Source organism: Trematomus bernacchii, unplaced genomic scaffold (genome assembly GCF_902827165.1).
Source record: "Trematomus bernacchii unplaced genomic scaffold, fTreBer1.1, whole genome shotgun sequence".
Classification (NCBI taxonomy): Eukaryota; Metazoa; Chordata; class Actinopteri; order Perciformes; family Nototheniidae; genus Trematomus; species Trematomus bernacchii.
The window spans coordinates 1,768,187-1,786,567 of NW_022987513.1; the positions used below are offsets into that span (position 1 = coordinate 1,768,187).

Here is an 18,381-nt window from a genome sequence, read left to right on the forward strand (position 1 = left end):
TACATCCTATAATAGTCCATACTCAAATATGTATGCTTATATGTTCATTCTAATTATCAACAGTTTACCTTGCTGTGATATCTTGTTTTATGAGTTACAATATAACTTTATTTTTGTATTACTTTTTTTTCAACCTCGTGCGAATCTGTGCTGTCCTGTTTTTCACTCTCACTCTGTTGCTGCTTTTCCACCACACTTTAAACTCCTGAATTTCCCCACGGGGTTAATAAAGTTCCATCTTATCTTATCTTAATAAGACCAAAATCAACAACTGTCTTAATTATTTCCAATCATATTGTGTGTAGCTATTAGTAAAGCCTATTATTGAAGTAAATAAAAAAATAAAATAAAAATATATACAAGTACTTTATTTTTTAAACAAGGCTCAGTATTTCCCTTAATAAAGTGGGCACTGTAGGTATCAGAAAAGGTTAATGAAACAGGAGAGATTGCACATTTGTTAGGGACTATTTTCAGAAGCGGCTTAATACATTCTGTGCTCTAAGATATATCAATTTAACATGGCTTGCTGATTCTTAATAGTTTTTGCACGATAATATAGTTATACGGCACAGAGGAATAAGATACATCATGATTTTGATACAGAGGTAATACTTGTTAGTATCAATACAATGTTGGTTTTGGTCTTTTCTGAGGAAATATTTTGAATATATTTCAAGCTTTATTCTGTACGGTCTTTTTGTAATGTGTATTACACATTTTCTGTTTGTACATATGTAAGACATCCTTCATCATTTCTAATTTAAGATAACTTGAAATACACCATCATTGAAGACGGGAGAGTGCAGCTCTTAACAGAGATGGATTAACACATTCAGATCACTATGTCCACTAGAGCACTTTCTATAGTCACAGGAAGGAATATTACTTCTGTTCTGTTTCAATAAATCAGAGGTTTATTTAACCTGTTGAAACTTTTTCATATTCAAGTGTTGATGTTTGGAATGTAAAATAAAGTAAATCAGACAATGACAACTTATTCAGTTACATGTATTTCAAAATATCTAACACCTTGTTTAGCTTTCAGACATACAGACCATATAATGGTCAGGTGCGGAAATCCACTGACCATTACAGTTCATGTGATCATCTCCAGACATTGATGCAACTACAACTTATCCAAGAACATAAAACAAAAATCAAAGATCTTTGCATATCGAGGCTTTAAATGTGGTGTAGGCTTAATAAAAAATGCTAAATTCAGTAGCAAAAGGGGAAACTAAAATCTTCTTTCTTTATCGATGTACAATGTAACCCCACAGACAGTAATTCCATCAATAAAATGTTTCTAATAATACAATTTTTAAATCTTACAACAAAAAACCTGTTGAGTACTATCAAAAAGTACAGCAACCAGCGGTGGAGTCCAGAGGAACTCAAGTGTTCCTGCACCTGAAGGCCATGTATGTAGTCATACAACAACATCTCTGTTTGACACTTTTTTGCTATAATGCTGGCCGTCCATTCAGTTTGTCATGCATAAGAGAAATAGCTCCGCCTGTAAAGTCTCTGAGAACCTGCACCGTCTCCCTCTGGAAGCTGCAGCGACTCGCGCACAAACTCCTGCTGAGTCTCTGCCAGCTGCTGCACCGACTCGGACAGAAGCTCCAGGGAGCGTGAAACCGTCTCCAGCAGGATGTTGGTGGCATGCTGCTCTTCAAGGCTCAGCGATGCATTGTGTAGCAGGTTGTCGCTCATGTTCTGCGAGGGCTGACCTGGCAGTGGAAGCGTAGGGGTTGTTGGTGCTGCTGCTGGGCCGGAAGACGTCGGAGGTTGTCCTTGTTTTTGGATGCCATTGTTTCCTTGGTGAATCTCTGTTGGTTTTGTGGAAGGAAGCACATCTTCCCTTTGGTCGTCATCTGAGTCTCCTAATGCAGCGTCAACATCTTGAAGTAAAGAGAAAAGGCTTGTCAGTGTTTTCTTATTCTGAAAAAACATAAATCTGTACTTCAAAGAAGAAACTCACCTTCTGTTGCAGGAATCTCATACTGCACATCATAGGCAGTTTGTGAAGAGTCCTCTGCAACATTCAAAGCATTTTAATGAAACAGTTTGAATGCATTTCTCCACAGGAACTTATTTAAGGGGACCCATTTTACTCATGTTCAGGTTCATATTGGTATTTTGTGCCTGTACTGTGACATGTCTCCATGCTTTAATGTTCAAAAAGCTCTTTATTTTTCTCATACTGCCTGTGCTGCAGCACCTCTTTTCACCCTCTGTCTGAAACCAGAGCCCAGTCTGCTCTGATTGGTTAGCTGGCCGGCTAAAAATTCCAACAATTTGTTTGTGTGTCTGTGTCAGTTTATGAGTCATCCATATGCCACATATTTGTATCCAGTGAGAAAATGCATCCTATTTGCCTTTGAGAAGAGGGTGACGTGGATTTGCTCTGAATAATTTGGTGTGTGGATTATGTAGACATATGAACTTGCTCTACTGGAACTGATAACTCTCCTGTTATCTCCATCAGAACAACCTTCTGGATCCGCACCAGTCTGGTTTCAAGGCAGGTCACTCCACAGAAACTGCCCTCCTTGCTGTCTCTGAGGAACTGCACACTGCTAAAGCAGCCTCCCTCTCCTCTGTCATCATCCTGTTGGACCTGTCTGCTGCATTCGACACGGTGAATCATCAGATCCTCCTTCGCACTCTCCAAGAACTTGGGAGTTTCCAGCTCTGCACTTTCCATTCTCACCTCCTACCTCAAAGACCGCACCTACAGGGTAACTTGGAGAGGGTCCGAGTCCGATCCCTTGTCAATTAACTACAGGGGTCCCTCAGGGCTCTGTACTTGGTCCCCTCCTCTTCTCCTTGTACACAAACTCGCTCAGATCTGTCATTAGCCCGCATGGTTTTTCATACCACTGCTACGCTGACGACACCCAATTAATTCTGTCCTTTCCCCGCTCAGAGACCCAGGTCGTCGCACGCATCTCTGCTTGTCTAGCGGACATCTCTCAGTGGATGTCTGCTCACCACCTCAAGCTCAACCTTGACAAGACTGAACTGCTTTTCCTTCCGGGAAAAGATTGTCCCACTCTTGACCTAACAATCAACATCGGCACCTCTACTGTTTCCCCGACTCAGACTGCAAGGAATCTGGGTGTGACCCTAGATAACAAACTGTCCTTCACTGCAAACATTGCTGCTAGTGCTACAACCCGCTGCTGCAGATACAACCCGCTGCTGCAGATACACGCTTTATAACATCAGGAGGATACGTCCCCACCTGACCCAGAAAGCGACGCAGGTTCTGGCCCAGGCTCGTCATCTCACGCCTCGACTACTGCAACTCCCTCCTGGCTGGTCTACCTGCTTGTGCCATCCGACCTCTGCAGCTCATCCAGAATGCAGCGGCTCGTCTGGTCTTCAACCTTCCAAAATGTTCCCACACCACGCCGCTCCTCCGCTCACTTCACTGGCTTCCAGTTAATTCTAGAATCCACTTCAAGACAATGGTACTTGCGTACCATGCTGCGAATGGATCTGGCCCTTCCTACATCCAGGACATGGTTAAACTGTACACCCCAGCACGTGCACTCCGCTCTGCATCGGCCAAACGACTCGCTGCACCCGCACTGCGAGGGGGACCCAAGTTCCCATCAGCAAAAACACGGTGGAATGAGCTCCCCATTGAAATCAGGACAGCAGATAGCTTGCACATCTTCCGGCGCAGACTGAAAACTCATCTCTTAGATAGAATTACTAACAAAGAATTGCTAATAAAGCACTTATATACTAAGAACTTGAAATGTTTTAGCTCTATGAAACCTGATGTACTTATATGATTCTGTTTTCTCCAAGTTTGTATCTTGTTGGTCGAATGCACTTATTGTAAGTCGCTTTGGATAAAAGCGTCAGCTAAATGCAATGTAATGTAATGTAATCTCCGCGACCAGACTCGGATATGAGGTAGAAGATGGATGGATAGATGAACTTCCCTGATGTTTAGAATTAACTGAAGGTGAGTAAATAGTGACATATGATTGTTTCTGACACTTACTCATTGTGTAGGACATTGGTGGGGGCATAGATGCCCCGTCCAACCCGCCATTAGGAGAACTCTGCATTCCAATAATGTCCTCCTCTTCCATTTCTTCTTCCTCCTCTGGCACATCATCGTCATCTCCCAGAGGGCCAAAGTCTCCGGAGCTCTGGTCTTCCTCGTCCATCTCCAGAATCTGGAGCACTATTTTTTCCGTCTGATTAAGGTCTCGGGAGAGTCGAGAGTTGAGGCCTCTGTTGGGCACTGTCCCTGACCGCATGGCACCCACTTTCCGCTTCGTGTCACACTTTAGATCGGACCATTTCTTGATGACCTCGATGATCTCACGTTGGCACTCCCCGATCTCATTGACACGGGCAGTAATCTCTGCCCATGTGCGCTTCTTTATGTCTGTTGGTACACCACGATTGAATTTGCCTTTGGGGGACAAAACAAAATGACCTAAGCACTTGCCTTAAAATGATATTGCGTCAGTGATCAGATCTCATTAACATTGTATTTCTCACAGATTCACTGTAATGTTCACTTTTATATGACTTAACCATTGTATTGGTTACTTGGTTTAATGTTTTTGATTAACAAGCTACTAGGCAATCATCTCCTTTCCAGGTACTCAGACCTCAGTGTTATTCTTTCATCTGAATGAAATACGCACTTACCCACAACAACCATACGATGCTTCCTCACTTCGTCCAGCAGTATGTGGACTTCACTGAAAGAGAAGCGAGCTTTTCTTTTCTTGAAGCGAATAAAACTGTCTTGGTTGTAGAATATTGGTGAAGACATCCTCCCCACACAGTGTCAATTGGTGTCCAGCTACTGTGTAGTCTCTGCTGTGCTTCCACTTCTCCTGCTGTCTGATGACAGTTAACAACAAAAAGCATGGGAGTGTTAATTATGTGATGTATATGAATGTGCTCATGTGTCACAAATATATTGATTCTTAAACTATACCTGCATTTATAAGGTTAGTAGTATCGCTCAGTGACAGCGTTACACTTGTTCGTGCTTAACAGCTTAGCAATAACCGTTCGTGCCGATGTATTGAGTTGATCAATATAGATAATACATTAATATTATCAACACTTTTACTGAAACGAACTTGAATACATATGTCTAAGTGGTCTCATTTCGTTAAACAGGAAATGGAGCAAGTTCTGCGCGATGACAACAATGTATGTCTGCTAGCCGTCAGAGTGAATGGACAATGGACGATGCTATCGACGCTTAACAAACGCGACAGCCTAGTTAGCTAAAGAGCACTCGTAGTTAGCATTACACACATATAATACCTTGATTGCCACATTTCCATGATTATTTTGAACGAGTATCGGTTATTAAATGTCTCTTATATAGTGCAACTTGCACTTAATATAACACATAGCACACACTAGGTTAGCTCTCTCTGCAGCAGGATAACGTTAGCTAACGCAACACAAGACTCACAAATGACTAATAAAGCGACAACCTGACGTTTCCTGACTTCCAGACGAATACCTTAATGCCAAACATAGTTATTGAGATGGTGAACATACCCCAAAGTCAAAGAAGTTGGGGTTTGGTCCAGAAACGTAATGATAAACTTCCCTATCTTCAAGATAGCTAATGTCAAGCTAGCCAGAATGCAGCTAACGCTACTCAAAAGATGTCCGGTTACCCTCAGGTAATAGCTAACAAAAGGCGCTGGCTAAAACAAGTATTGATGAACACATTGATCTTAGTATGGATATAGTTCATGTCGTTTAGGTGTTTTTACATGTAAAGTTTAACAATAACAACGATATATCTAGCACCTTTGCTAATTGAGTTCACTTACTTTCGTTTCTTAAACATTTCCCGTTGTGACATAATGCTTTTATTTTGAAGGAGCACGCCTTTTCTGGTAACGTAGGCTGTCTTGACTTCTTGACACGCACATTCACACGCACATGCACGCAAACACACATTCAAACACACTTTCAAAGCATTTTAGGAATCAGATAGACTACAAGCCTGGAAGAAAAACATTACGGTTGGATGGATAGATAGCTACGAATAGTATTGTAAACATAGCTAAGAACATTTATTTAAGTACTCCAATCCAAAAAGTACTGTTCTTAAGTACAATTTTTAGAGACTTGTACTTAACTTGAGTATTTCGAATGTTTGCTACTTTGTACTTTCACTACATTTCAGAGGTAAATAGTGTAGTATGTATTACTACATTTCTTAAAATACTATACAGATTTGGATTAATGATGTGAAATATAATCAAGTCTTAAATCAGACTTTAGTTCCACCTGGAGTAAATTCACAAGCTACCCTGCAGTACACTAAGTCATTATAACTAGATGCACCTTCACCAGCTTTGATAACACTTTAATGATCAATCATTATAATAAAAACATATCATATAATATTCTGAAATGGACCAATCTGCATAATGAGTACTTCTATTGATCTTTTGATGCAAATACTTTTACTTGAGTAACATTTTGATTGCAGAACTTTTACTTGTAACAGAGTATTCCTACACTCTGGTACTACTTGTACTTAATTACAAGATCTGAGTACTTCTTCCACCTCTGGCTACGAAATATCAGGCCCACCATTGAAGCACTCCTTTGAGCAAACTGTCAACACTAAATATAGGCTTTAACTCAATAATTGAGCAAAAAAAATATTGTTTTGGTCAAACTTTCAATTCAAAATACTGTCACTGTCAATCAGCTGGGCCAGAACAGATCCCCAATTTAACCATAATGACATTCAATACATGACTGACTAATGATTCAAAGTATCCCGAAACATTTGCTAATAGTGCACCAATAACAACACACATTCAACATACCATTATTCCAAATATGGCACAGGGATTTATTTGACCAAGCATTATTAATTACAGTTTAATGACTGTGGCTAACTACATGGTTAACAACATTTAATATTGGCATCTTTGCTATTGGCTGCATGCATTAGTGGCATAAACATGATATATAGAGAGATATATATATAGATATATATATGATCAATTTACAGATTGTGCTGGCATTATTTGGTGCAGGCAATTTGAATAAGTACACAGTACAGTGATAACTAACAGTTAGTGGAACATAGAGAAAGCAATGGCCAAGTTGTACTACCAGCATTACATATTACATTTTAAATATGAATTGCCCAACAAAACATTGTCTCTTGAGTTGTTGTTACAAATTACTATTAGTAAAGGACACTTTACTGACCCATATGCGAGTGTACAAATTATAAAACCCTGATCCGTTTGAATTAGGCTGCAGTGCAAGAGTACCATACTTCACATATCAACCTTAAGTTGTTTGATTTTGTCTCATATTGTTGTTTTTGAACAATAATCTCCTGTCAATGGGTTTGGGGCTGGTTTCACAAAGATCATTTCATTGTGGTCTAATAAACAGTTGGACTGACAGCCATTTCTATACACTGTGTTGTTGCTCCAATTAGAAAGGGACAACTGCACCCTATGATCTTTATGAGTAAATGGGAGTTGGTGACCTCAAGTGATTCTCAGAATAGCTCCATCCTACTCAGCCACAATAACTGAACATAGGTTTATTCCCCGTTTGAACTTTAAGTGGCATTATAGGTGTTAGCAGAGGTGTCATCAGCTATAAGTGCTGTGTTAGCACATTGCACGGCGGCAGACATTAGCTAGCCAGTGAACACACAGAGACTTGCATGCATGCGGAAACTAGCTCAGTAAACAAAGCACAGAGACACTGGGATTAAAACACACAGAGGAGAGTGACCTCATTCTCTGCCCAGGTAGACAAAACGACACACTATCTTTACATAGCTAGTAGTCCTTTGCAGCTCTGAATGCTTTATGGTTTGCCATAACAAACTTAAAGGCCCTGCACATCCTCACAGATGTTTTCACTTAGTGTGAAGGGTTGGGTAGTCCTCTGTTCTGGGTGAAATTGGTTGGAGCTTTTTCTTAAAATTGTCTCAGAGGTCACAAAAGTTCATGCAGTGATATTAACACTAAATGTAAAAGAAAATAACAGCAGAGATGAAGATGCCAATTGAGCAGTCTATACACACCCAGACTGTTCTTAGAGGGATATTATCTGGGAAAGATGGAAACTTCTTTGTAGGTGGTCGTTGAAACAAAAAACATGGGCAAATAAGTCACAGTTTAGGATGTAAGGCCATTTTATCCCAGCAATTTAGCATTTCACAGGCTCAAAACAAAACGAGTGTCACAGATCCTTTTAAAGCTGCGTTCCTACTGTATGGAACGGCTACAACAATCCTTTCAACAGCAACCGCACAGAGGACCGTCTACACTATGCCAATTGTAAAGGACACGATACACCTTTGATGATTCTCCCTGACAGATAAGTGGTCTGCAGCATTTTAACGCCGCTTGGAATCTTGGCTGAGGTGCTAATAAAAAGAAATACCATGAAACAGGTACTATCCATTACTGAGCAAAATGGAAAACCAAAACCGAGCAAGTTGAGCCATAGCACGCAGTGGAACGCAGCATAACATACACTATGTAAAACTAATACCAACTCTCGGTTGCTGTAACAATACAAATACTGGCAAATTCTGTCTTTTGCATGTATAATGGAACAGTGAACACAACACTTGCATTCCATTAACATTCAAAGGACACCTGTGCACACAGGGGATTTTCTGAGAGAAAAAAAAACAGGTTAGTAGGGATGGTTGCGAAAATGTGTTGTACTGTGTAGAAAAAAAAAAAGTGGTTCCATAAAACAAGCAGGAGAGCGGCATCTGGACTCAAGAGTACATGGTCAACTGAAGCCACTGAAAAGACAAGAGAGAAGGGCTTTAACAATGAATGATTACCATCAACACAATAAAATGTTAAAAAAAAAAATGTAGACTCCAGTCAAAATAATTTAAAATGTGTTTACCTCTTGAACATTGACTTTGATTGTCCCACTGTTATCTTTATCCAGGGTTTTGAAGGCACCTGAATCAGAACAGTTGTTAGGCATCTTCAGTCAATCATTCTTATCATATAGAAAAAGCTGCATAACCAATAAATTGATTTAAGGACTGCTCTTTCAAACTTACGGCACATGGCATCCAGCCTCACAAGGCAGCCAATGTAGTTGTCAAAATCCATGTTCCCACTTTCATCGCTGTATCTGCGAATGATCATGTTGAACAGGTAGTCGTTGAGGGGGAAGCCTGAGAAAGGGATGAACAGATGAAACGTTGTCTATTATTCTGAAACAGCTTTACATAGGTTTCTGTCCTATGAAACGACTATGCAAATCATTTTCTGTTTCAAACAAGCACAGCCACATGACTGTTGACAGTCAATCTAAAGGTCTTTTGATCATTCTTAATGCATCCAAGATGACCGCTTTACATGTGGCTTCTATCACTGGTATTGGAAATTCACCTGCAGCTGTGAAAGCGCTGGGCAACTCATCTGCACCGATGACACCGGAGCCATCTGCGTCATAGGACTTGTACACGCCCTAAACAATTACAGTACAAAAGTATTTAGAGCACATAAGCCATGAAAGATTCCTAGGAAGTTGATTCACAACCTCAAGACCAGTTGACCAACAATTATTTCTCTCCAACAACCTGAATGGCTGTCAATATGGAGGTATATGGTCTGCATTTATACGGTTCTTTTCTAGTCTTTCAACCACTCAAAGTATTTATTCAACACATTCATACAATATAAAGTGCCAGTTGCTCACCAGGAGCGATAAACATATCACACTCAGAGTCTTTTAAATGGACACTTCAACATGTTGACTGCAGGGTTTGGGAATCAAACCAGCAGCCTTCTGGTTGGTGGACAACAACTCTACCACCTAAGCCAAAGTTCTAAGATCAAGCTGATACTGTATATAAATTGTTTTAAAATCAAGTTTCTAATGTGTTCACCGTTCCTTGAGATGTTTCAACACTGTTCACCGTAAAGTTACTGTACAGAAACATAAGGGATAGTACAAATGAAATGGGTCTGCTGTACTTGCCTGCCATTTCTTGACATTGTTCCAGAGGTGTTTGAATTCATGAAAGCCGAGTTTTCCAGTGCTGTCACTCTGAAACAGCATTAAGGACAACAGACACGTTTTTCTTCTTTGGCTCCAGCTTAGACAAACAGTGGCACTACGTGTGGACATGCTGTATTTGCACTAGGCGTGTATTCATGTGGTATACATTTCACAGTAGGGAGAGAATATTAACTTTTTTCTATTACATATTTGCAGGTGAGGTTTACTCTACAAGTAAAATGGATCACTTATTCACCTTTACATAGTCGTATTAGTTGCAATTTATATTGGTTATATTGGTTTGCAAAATCTTAAAAAACAAGGTCCTGTGAAAAATGGTTGTGTGTGCTTTCATTTGAAAATCTTAAAAAACATTTTAATCATTGTAATGAGTATTACATACCTGAACTCTGTAAAGAACATCCATCTGTTTGCATCTTGCAAATTATTTATCTATATATCATATTCCATTTACTTTACATTTCTTTTGTTTTATTTGTTTATGTCCTATATATTTATGTTACATTGTTGGAGGAGCCTGTGACTTTAGTTGTTAATTGCCATATCTACACTGTAGCTACTGTGCACATGACAATAAAGCCTTGCAACTTGAAATCTTGAATCTCTCCTTTATACTCTGCCATCTATGTCAACAGAACACACAAAGCCCACTTATGAAATAAAGGATACATCCATGACGGCCACCATGCTTCTACAGGACTCAATGCTGAAACCATCCGTCTTCAGGTCTCCATCTAAAATAGGATAAAAACATGCATTCACCATGTGGTAAATCTCTTATAAAGACACATAACGTTTGTAAATGACAGAATCACAGAACTACAAGGAATACACAAATGGATTTGTAGGAGAAGGACTCTGAATGACATGTCTTACGTTTTGAAATGATTCTGTTCATGATGTTCATCAGCTCACATGGGCTTACTTCCATGTCCTATATGACAAATATTAAACAAAATTACAAAGGCAGCAGAAACCTGTACATACACACATTTTGATAGTCTTCTCCAATTAATTGATTACTGTGTATATCTGAGTGTGAACTGCAGAAAACAACAGAAATGCTAAGAGAAGTGCAGGTAACCCTTATAACACTCACTTCTCCAGCAAGCTGCTGGAAGACTCGGCGGAACTGCTTCTCCTCATCGTTCTCGTGCTGCTCTGCATACACAGCAGGCCTGCGGGGGGGAGGCTGCAGGGGGGGGCACAGATACCATTACAATCAGAGTAAGCAGAACAGTGATGTCTACATAGAGCTGGTAATGTAAAGACTGTCACTCACAGGTTCAGAGGGGATGAACTGGGCTGGGTCGATGTCGCTACAAACACAGGGTTCAAAAACAGAAAAACACATTTAGCTACAACAGTCTCTTTCTGGCTTGGACAGGATAGACTTTGTGCAGATACTCACCTGACAACATCAATGACGCCACTGAGAAACTTTTTGGCAAAATTCATCTTCTGTCAACTGTAAATGCAAAATGCAACATCAGTTAATTGTATGTCACTTTGGCTGAAAGCGTCAGCTCAATGCAAAGTAATGTTATTAAGATAAGATCAACTTTACTGATCCCCCTGGGGGGAATTCAGTTGTTAAAGCAGGAATGCGAATAAGACACAGGATAGGACAGGTAAGAGTTCACACAACACAAGGATAATAAGAATTCAAAAATAAGGAATGTAAGTTACAGTACATATCAGAATAACATGAATAGAATTAGGTAAAACTGTTCACATTTATAGATAAATGGATAATTATGAATACACAATTCAACACGGGGGGGGATCATGGAATAATGCACGTGTCTGTGCATAATTACAATCAAATAATTAGAAATGATGGCAACGAGTCATAAAGCAGGAGTAGATGGAATACCAAAAACTGCACAGTATACATTAAGTAATATATTGTTAATGTCAACCTCTACAAAAAAAACACAGATTTTAAACGCGGAACTGGTTAAGCTTGTTACCCTCAGGCGATCCCTGTGTAATTATTACTGGCACACTTCCTAACGCTACTCCTTCTAAAATGTTTCCTGTTATGGAATTGTATTGCCGCACCCAGATTGCGAAAGTTAACGTGCATAACTCCACAGAAGAAGGAGCTAACGTTAAAGTGCGTTAGCATTTAGAAATTAGCATTGCCCTATTTGCTTATATTACTGACCCACTCGCTATTTAAACATTGTGTTATGGTAAACCGTGCAACCTGTTTCTTAAAAGTTTGGATAGAACGCAGCTAGGATAGCCTGTAAGGATGCTAACGCTAGATAACTTACCCGTGAGCTAACTAACATTAAGCTAATTTAGATGGTAGATAGGGCATCAGCAAAGCATTCAACAAAACATGGAATTAGCGTGTTTAACAATGGTATCATCTCACATTAGTTTGAAGGTTAACGGTAATTTAAAACTGGAAATGTATATTTAACCTTACCGTAAGAAGACAGCTTCCCTGTAAAGTTGATAGCAGGATATTGTTGGGCTAACTAAATACTCAGCTGGCAGCACGGACACGGGACACGCCCCCAGCACAGCGCGTCAGAGAGGATGGGTGCGCGCGAGGAGGCCTGCAGTTGTTTCCGTCTCTGCTTCAGGTTTCAGTGAATAAAACAAACGGGTGGACACATCGTTTCATTATAGTAGTTGTCTGTCTGTCTGTCTGTCTGTCTGTCTGTCTGTCTGTCTGTCTGTCTGTCTGTCTGTCTGTCTGTTAAATACAGCTTCAACATGTATGTAAACAGGCTCAAAAAACAAAAAGATAATACATTGCAATAGAATTCAATTGTGCTATGAACTCAAAATTAAAACCCTTGTTTAGGGGTTGTCAAATAAGCTTTTACATTACAATGCTGTTAGAGTGCTCAAATGTAATTAATTAATAAAGTCTTAACATGAATATGTTCTGTGAAAGATGATGTAACTTTTCATTGCGTTATAATCTTTGATATATTTCTTCTTTCTCTACTTATATATTTTGTATTTATTTTAGTGTGGCGTAAAATCTTTATAGCACGTTCCTTCCATTTGGCTGGATGTAATTAGAATTTAAAAAAATTGCGAAAATATTGATTAATTAACATATTTAAAAATGACTTTCCTTTTGTTATTCCACATCAGAATGTCCTGATAGGGACAGTAAGTATGTGTACTGTCATTCATTTATATTCATAATGGTAATTCAAAAATGTGTTCATTATATATTTTGATTTGTTATTCAAACAATTAGAATTCAAATGTTCAATGAAAAGAATCAGAATACCTTTATTCGTCCCACAGAGGGAACACTTACACATATATATATTGTTCATTAATTTTGATCATTTACTTTGACATAACTATAAATGAAAGATTCCTTTGAAGAAAATATTTTATTTCAGCTAAACATTTCATTGAAGAACAGGAGCAATTGCAAGGACATGCAGCAAACACAGGAGGTATAGCGGACGTCATCAACCAATCAGTAGTTTGGTGGGTCAACTCCGGGCCCTGCAGTCTGGATTTCATTGTGTCCTTGGACACGTCTAGTGTCGCTAAGACTAGAAAAGTGCTAGAGGAAAATTGCAGTCCCTGGTTCGATCTCGAGGTGAGCTTTGCTGCATCTCATTTCCCCATCTTTGTGTTCTAATATTTCACAACTGACGACTTATTAATAGAAGCACAGACATGTTAATAAAATGAAAAAGAAGCCACAAAACCATGCAGTTTTTTTTCAAACATTGGCACAAAGATCAAAGGTCAACTCCAAATAACTTACAGTCTTCTTCCTTTTTCATCAAGCTGCTTCTAAAACCAGCAGGTGGAGTAAGAGAGCATGTGACAGAGCTGAGTTATAGCATTTATTTTATAGCAACATTTTACTGTATATTCAGCATTTAGCAAAAGAAAGGTAGTAAAGTAATTTACATAAATCTAAGTCTGTCTAACATTAGCTCAATGAAGCCATGGCTGATGTCACTGTTTTCCTGAAGTGAACCACTTCATCTGCACTGCTGCATTTCAACAAGGCTTATAAAACCGTCTCTGCCTGATGTTTTTGACTCAAATTGAGGCTTTCTTTTAAAGAAAGCCTCAATTAAAGCAATTTTTTATCATGACAGGGTTCTCGTAAGCCTTCAATATTTGTTTTCATGAATCAGTTTAAAAGAGGATCCTCCACACAGATTCTTATAACATATGAATAATTTGAGAAACTACATTCTAACACTGCTGAAAGAAAATATCAATTATTCACTGATATATTCACTGATTTCCCCTGAAATATGGACAGTTGTCAAAAAAGCCATTTATCTAGTGATTATTCTGAGTCTCTGACACTTTGACAGTTGAGTCTCTTTTTTTCTGACTTGAACACATCTCAATGGTCTCAGAGCTGCTCTGTTTTTATCAGAAGCTACATCTCCTCTTAATCCCTCGTGGCCAGCTCTATCTGTGTTGCCTTGACAGTGACTTCAGTCTCAGTACTAGGCTATCCTCCTATCTCAACACACACAGAACAAGGATTCATGAATAAAACTGCAACATGTCCATGAATAACATGTCAAATCGTATTTTTTCTAACTTGTTCCCACCCTTAAAAGCTCTTTTCTGTAAACATTTCTCAGGACAGTTATATCTATGGCAGTGACCATGAATATTATTCAGTTTTATTTCCTTGACTTCTACTATAATCTTCCTCCAATTAAATATTCTTTACCTGCTGACACGTGCTCTACCAAACTCTATGCTTGATTGTCAAAAATCCTTTTTACTGCTGTGTTTCAATACATCAAGTTGATATTTAAGATGTGATAATGTATGATCTGCAGTGCAGAAACACTGATGTCTGTCCTTCAGATCCCACTCCAGCTAAAATTACTCCATCCATGAAATAGAGGTATCCATGGTTACATCAGGAGCCATGTTAAAGGGTGCCACAGTGTATCTCTATTCTCTGGCAGTCCCCACCTTTTTCCTCATTCATCATTTGTAAGAAATCACATTGCGACCTCAAGGTTTCCGACAGCTACGATTTGGTTTTGCAAATGAGATTTGCAGTGAATAATTCTAATAACATTGATGAAGATAGAATGGCTATTAAATGTCTCTGAATTATGTATGCAAACCATATTACATCTGCAGTTACCTGTGAGAATTGCAGGGAGGGAAATGCAGAGCTTATATTTCAGTGCTACCGAGGCTGCAGGTTGGAATATTGTATAGGAGCCTCCCCAGCACCACATATTTGCAGTCTTCAGAACTACTTGTTACCTTGACAACGCAAATTTATCATTCAAGCCCATTGCTACCCTGTCTCACAGTAGGAATCAAAATGTGCCTTAAATGTTTACTGCAGCAGGATTTTACACCTACATTTAACATAGAATTGAGGCGTTAGATGGGCTGAGATTGTAAATTGTGTTAAGCACTCTGAATGTTGCAAAAAGTGCTCTTTAAATACACTCCATCTACCATTTCACATGTGCAGGAAATTATTTCATTCCGTCGTTGCATAAAGGACAATGCAGGTGGATTTGAACACCTTTAAAATGTGATGGAGGTGCTTTGGATCTAAAGTGCTGAACAAAATGACGATGGTTTGAGCAGATACTGGAAGATACACTTAAAAAAGAAGACATAATAAATACTGAAAATGCTGTTGGTTTTCATAGTTTTTCAACCATGTACACATCGAAAGTATTCATAGTTTATTTAAATAGAGGGTTGTATTAAGACTTTAAAAAAACATTTAGATCATAAGCTCAAACCTTTTTCTTTACAGGGAGTTTTTTCTCCTGCCTATCAGATGTGTTAACCTCTGTAATTCTAATTTCAGGTCACTTTATGCATTTATGGTCTGACATTTATTTTGGCATAGGCCGGGGCCCGAATTGTTTCCTAACACAGAGTGAAACACTGCAGAGAATGGAATTCTTGTGAAAGGTACTCAAATCTGAACAAAGGAATACTATAGTTTTGACTGTAATGTATAAGCGCCTAGCTATCAGGCTCCACAATAAAGGCTTAACCCCTCATTCAAACTAATACAAATGTCCCTGCACCATAATGTACATATTTGACTCGCACTTTCAAATTGATATTCTTAAATATTTAACATATCCATTATACATATCTGTATGTATACATCTTTGATTTAATTTATACCTGCATTTCTTTATTTATATAACTATTATTATTATCCTTGTGTGAATTCATATCTGTCCTATGGGGCGACTGTGGCTGCGAGGGAGTGCGGTCGTCTTTCAACCAGAAGGTTGTGGGTTGGGCAAGATACTTAACCCTGAGTTGCTCCCGATGGCATGGCCAACGGTGTGTGAATGTGTGTGAATGTTAGGTCCTAGAGTAAGGTACACTGCTCTGTATGAATGGGTGTGAATGGGTGAATGACATGTAGTATGTAAAGCGATTTGAGGGGTCTTAAAGACTGGATAAAGCGCTATATAAGTACAGTCCATTTACCATTCCTATCCTGCGTTTCACTGATTGCTGTTGCTGCTAAAACACCTGAATTTGAAAGGTTTATCTGGGACTGTAAACAAAGCTCATGTACTGTATGGTTTAATTCAATTATATAAAATATATTTTAATACTTAGAACAGCTTTTTATTGGATTGAGCATCATTAATGAGCACCAGTGTCAACCTCACTTTTGCCATATTCCTACTAAAGTGACGGCATCCACAGCTATGCATGGCTGAGGTTTATGCAATGTTGGACTGCAATTCATTTCAGATGCTAGTCAATTATATAATCCACCTCTTTAACAACAGGAAGGATTCTCAAATGCTTCTGATTAATACCTCTTTGCTTAAAACTATTATTTTTTTTACCCCTAGGGTCATGATTATGTTTCAATCAGGATGGATTCTAATAACTTTTTATCTGGGCTACCATCAGGCAGGCATTCAATGTATGAGCCTAAATATAGTCCAAAAACCTGGAGTGTTTATCCCAAGATGTCAGTATGAACCCAGATGAACATATATGCTAAAAATGAGCATGCGTGACATTAAGACCTGACACACACTCACACTGACACACACACTCACGCAGGTGTCTACAGACTGTTCTCGGTTGACATCTCTCCTGAGGAAGGAACTACTTTCATGTGATCTACATCAGTCTGTTTGAAGAAATCTGGTTAGATTTTCCTAGCATAGCTCCACCCAAATCTACCTGTGTTGGTGTGCTAACCCCAACCCTAAAGCTGCATTCACATGATGAAGGTCAGTGGTAAACAAGGTGATATTTGAAATAATTTGAACCTTGAGTGCAGCACTCAGTGACAATTGCGAGCTGTGTGCAATACCAAGGGCAACGGCCACGCCAGAACAGAGCCTTTTAACCATATCATGTGAGTGCATCATAACACTTTTGCAGTGAATTTTCCTGTTTTCAAAATGTGATCTACAGTAAGAGACTGACTTTGAAGCTATCAGTTGGAGGCTTGAATAAATGAAACAATTGTGTGTGTCTGTAAATGATTGGAGTCACTGCCCTATGGAAACAGAGCAACTTTCTTAAGCTGAATAACACAATAAGGCACTACATGTAATATTATGTGTCTAACACCCTACCCTCAGTAAATCAACCCAGTCGATAGAGGGGCCCTATTAGGCTAATTCTCAGGTTAATATTTGAACTTTGTGCCTCTACTGGGACATGTCTCCATGCTTTAATGTTCAAAAGCTCTTTTCTCATACTGCCTGTGCTGCAGCTCCTCTTTTCACCCTCTGTCTGAAACCAGAGCCCAGTCTGCTCTGATCGCTTAGCTGGCTGGCTCTGTTGTGATTGGTCAACCGCTCAGAGATGTCCCGCTCCGTAGCCTATCACGTACAATGTGTTAGAGAGCTAGCCAAAAGACGAGCGAGTGTTACATAGTGATATCACTGTGTCGCGGAAGTAAACAAAGGAGTCCAATGGAGGAGTTTCAGGGGAGAGTGTGTGGGAGAGAAACTTCCTCTGGTTGGAATTGTAGCCTTTCAGACCATTTACATGCACACATACCTATTTAACACACTATAGGGAAAACCCCAAAAGGGATAATTGGGCCTCTTTAAGTAAATGAATGAACACCAGGAGTGACATTTTTGCTGCTTTTGACCACAACACTGTTACACCATACTGTGATCCCTTATTATAGGAGCATTGTGTCCTCATATATACAGTATAACCCTTGTGCTCAGATTCAGCACAGCGGGGATCGATCTATTCATAGAGCGAGTTGGCTGCAATTATGAAAACACTCGACCTTTCACTCAAGTGAGACAGCGTAGCGGGACCAGGTGGAGAAAAAAAGGAACAGAAGACAAG

General features: G+C 39.3%; 2 protein-coding genes across 2 annotated transcripts; both read right to left on the minus strand.

Moving 5' to 3' along the window:
• Nucleotides 1-353: 353 nt before the first annotated feature.
• On the minus strand, nucleotides 354-5,879 carry zgc:153990 (uncharacterized protein LOC768125 homolog). Its single transcript, XM_034114732.1, is given in 6 exon segments — nucleotides 354-1,556; nucleotides 1,558-1,907; nucleotides 1,988-2,041; nucleotides 4,028-4,447; nucleotides 4,690-4,887; nucleotides 5,847-5,879. Coding segments are annotated over 5 exon segments (1,041 nt in total). The 5' UTR covers nucleotides 4,817-4,887; nucleotides 5,847-5,879; the 3' UTR covers nucleotides 354-1,466.
• A 971-nt stretch (nucleotides 5,880-6,850) lies between these two features.
• Nucleotides 6,851-12,638, minus strand: capns1a (calpain, small subunit 1 a). The gene is made up of 11 exons (XM_034153056.1): nucleotides 12,506-12,638; nucleotides 11,477-11,533; nucleotides 11,348-11,384; nucleotides 11,165-11,257; nucleotides 10,942-10,999; nucleotides 10,735-10,799; nucleotides 10,024-10,092; nucleotides 9,432-9,510; nucleotides 9,098-9,214; nucleotides 8,935-8,993; nucleotides 6,851-8,824 (listed from the first exon to the last, which is right to left on the minus strand). Exons 2-11 carry the CDS (start codon nucleotides 11,521-11,523, stop codon nucleotides 8,798-8,800), a joined length of 651 nt encoding a protein of 216 aa, XP_034008947.1. The 5' UTR covers nucleotides 11,524-11,533; nucleotides 12,506-12,638; the 3' UTR covers nucleotides 6,851-8,797.
• Nucleotides 12,639-18,381: the final 5,743 nt, after the last annotated feature.

What these genes read in the sequence shown, in the direction of transcription:
- capns1a (XM_034153056.1), bottom strand. Translation starts at nt 11,523, where the DNA reads ATGAATTTTGCCAAAAAGTTTCTCAGTGGCGTCATTGATGTTGTCAG. An exon ending in GAACAGAATCATTTCAAAAC is followed by an intron (nt 10,800 to 10,941) that starts GTAAGACATGTC and finishes ATCCTATTTTAG; the next exon opens with ATGGAGACCTGAAGACGGAT. An exon ending in CAGCGCTTTCACAGCTGCAG is followed by an intron (nt 9,215 to 9,431) that starts GTGAATTTCCAA and finishes TCCCTTTCTCAG; the next exon opens with GCTTCCCCCTCAACGACTAC.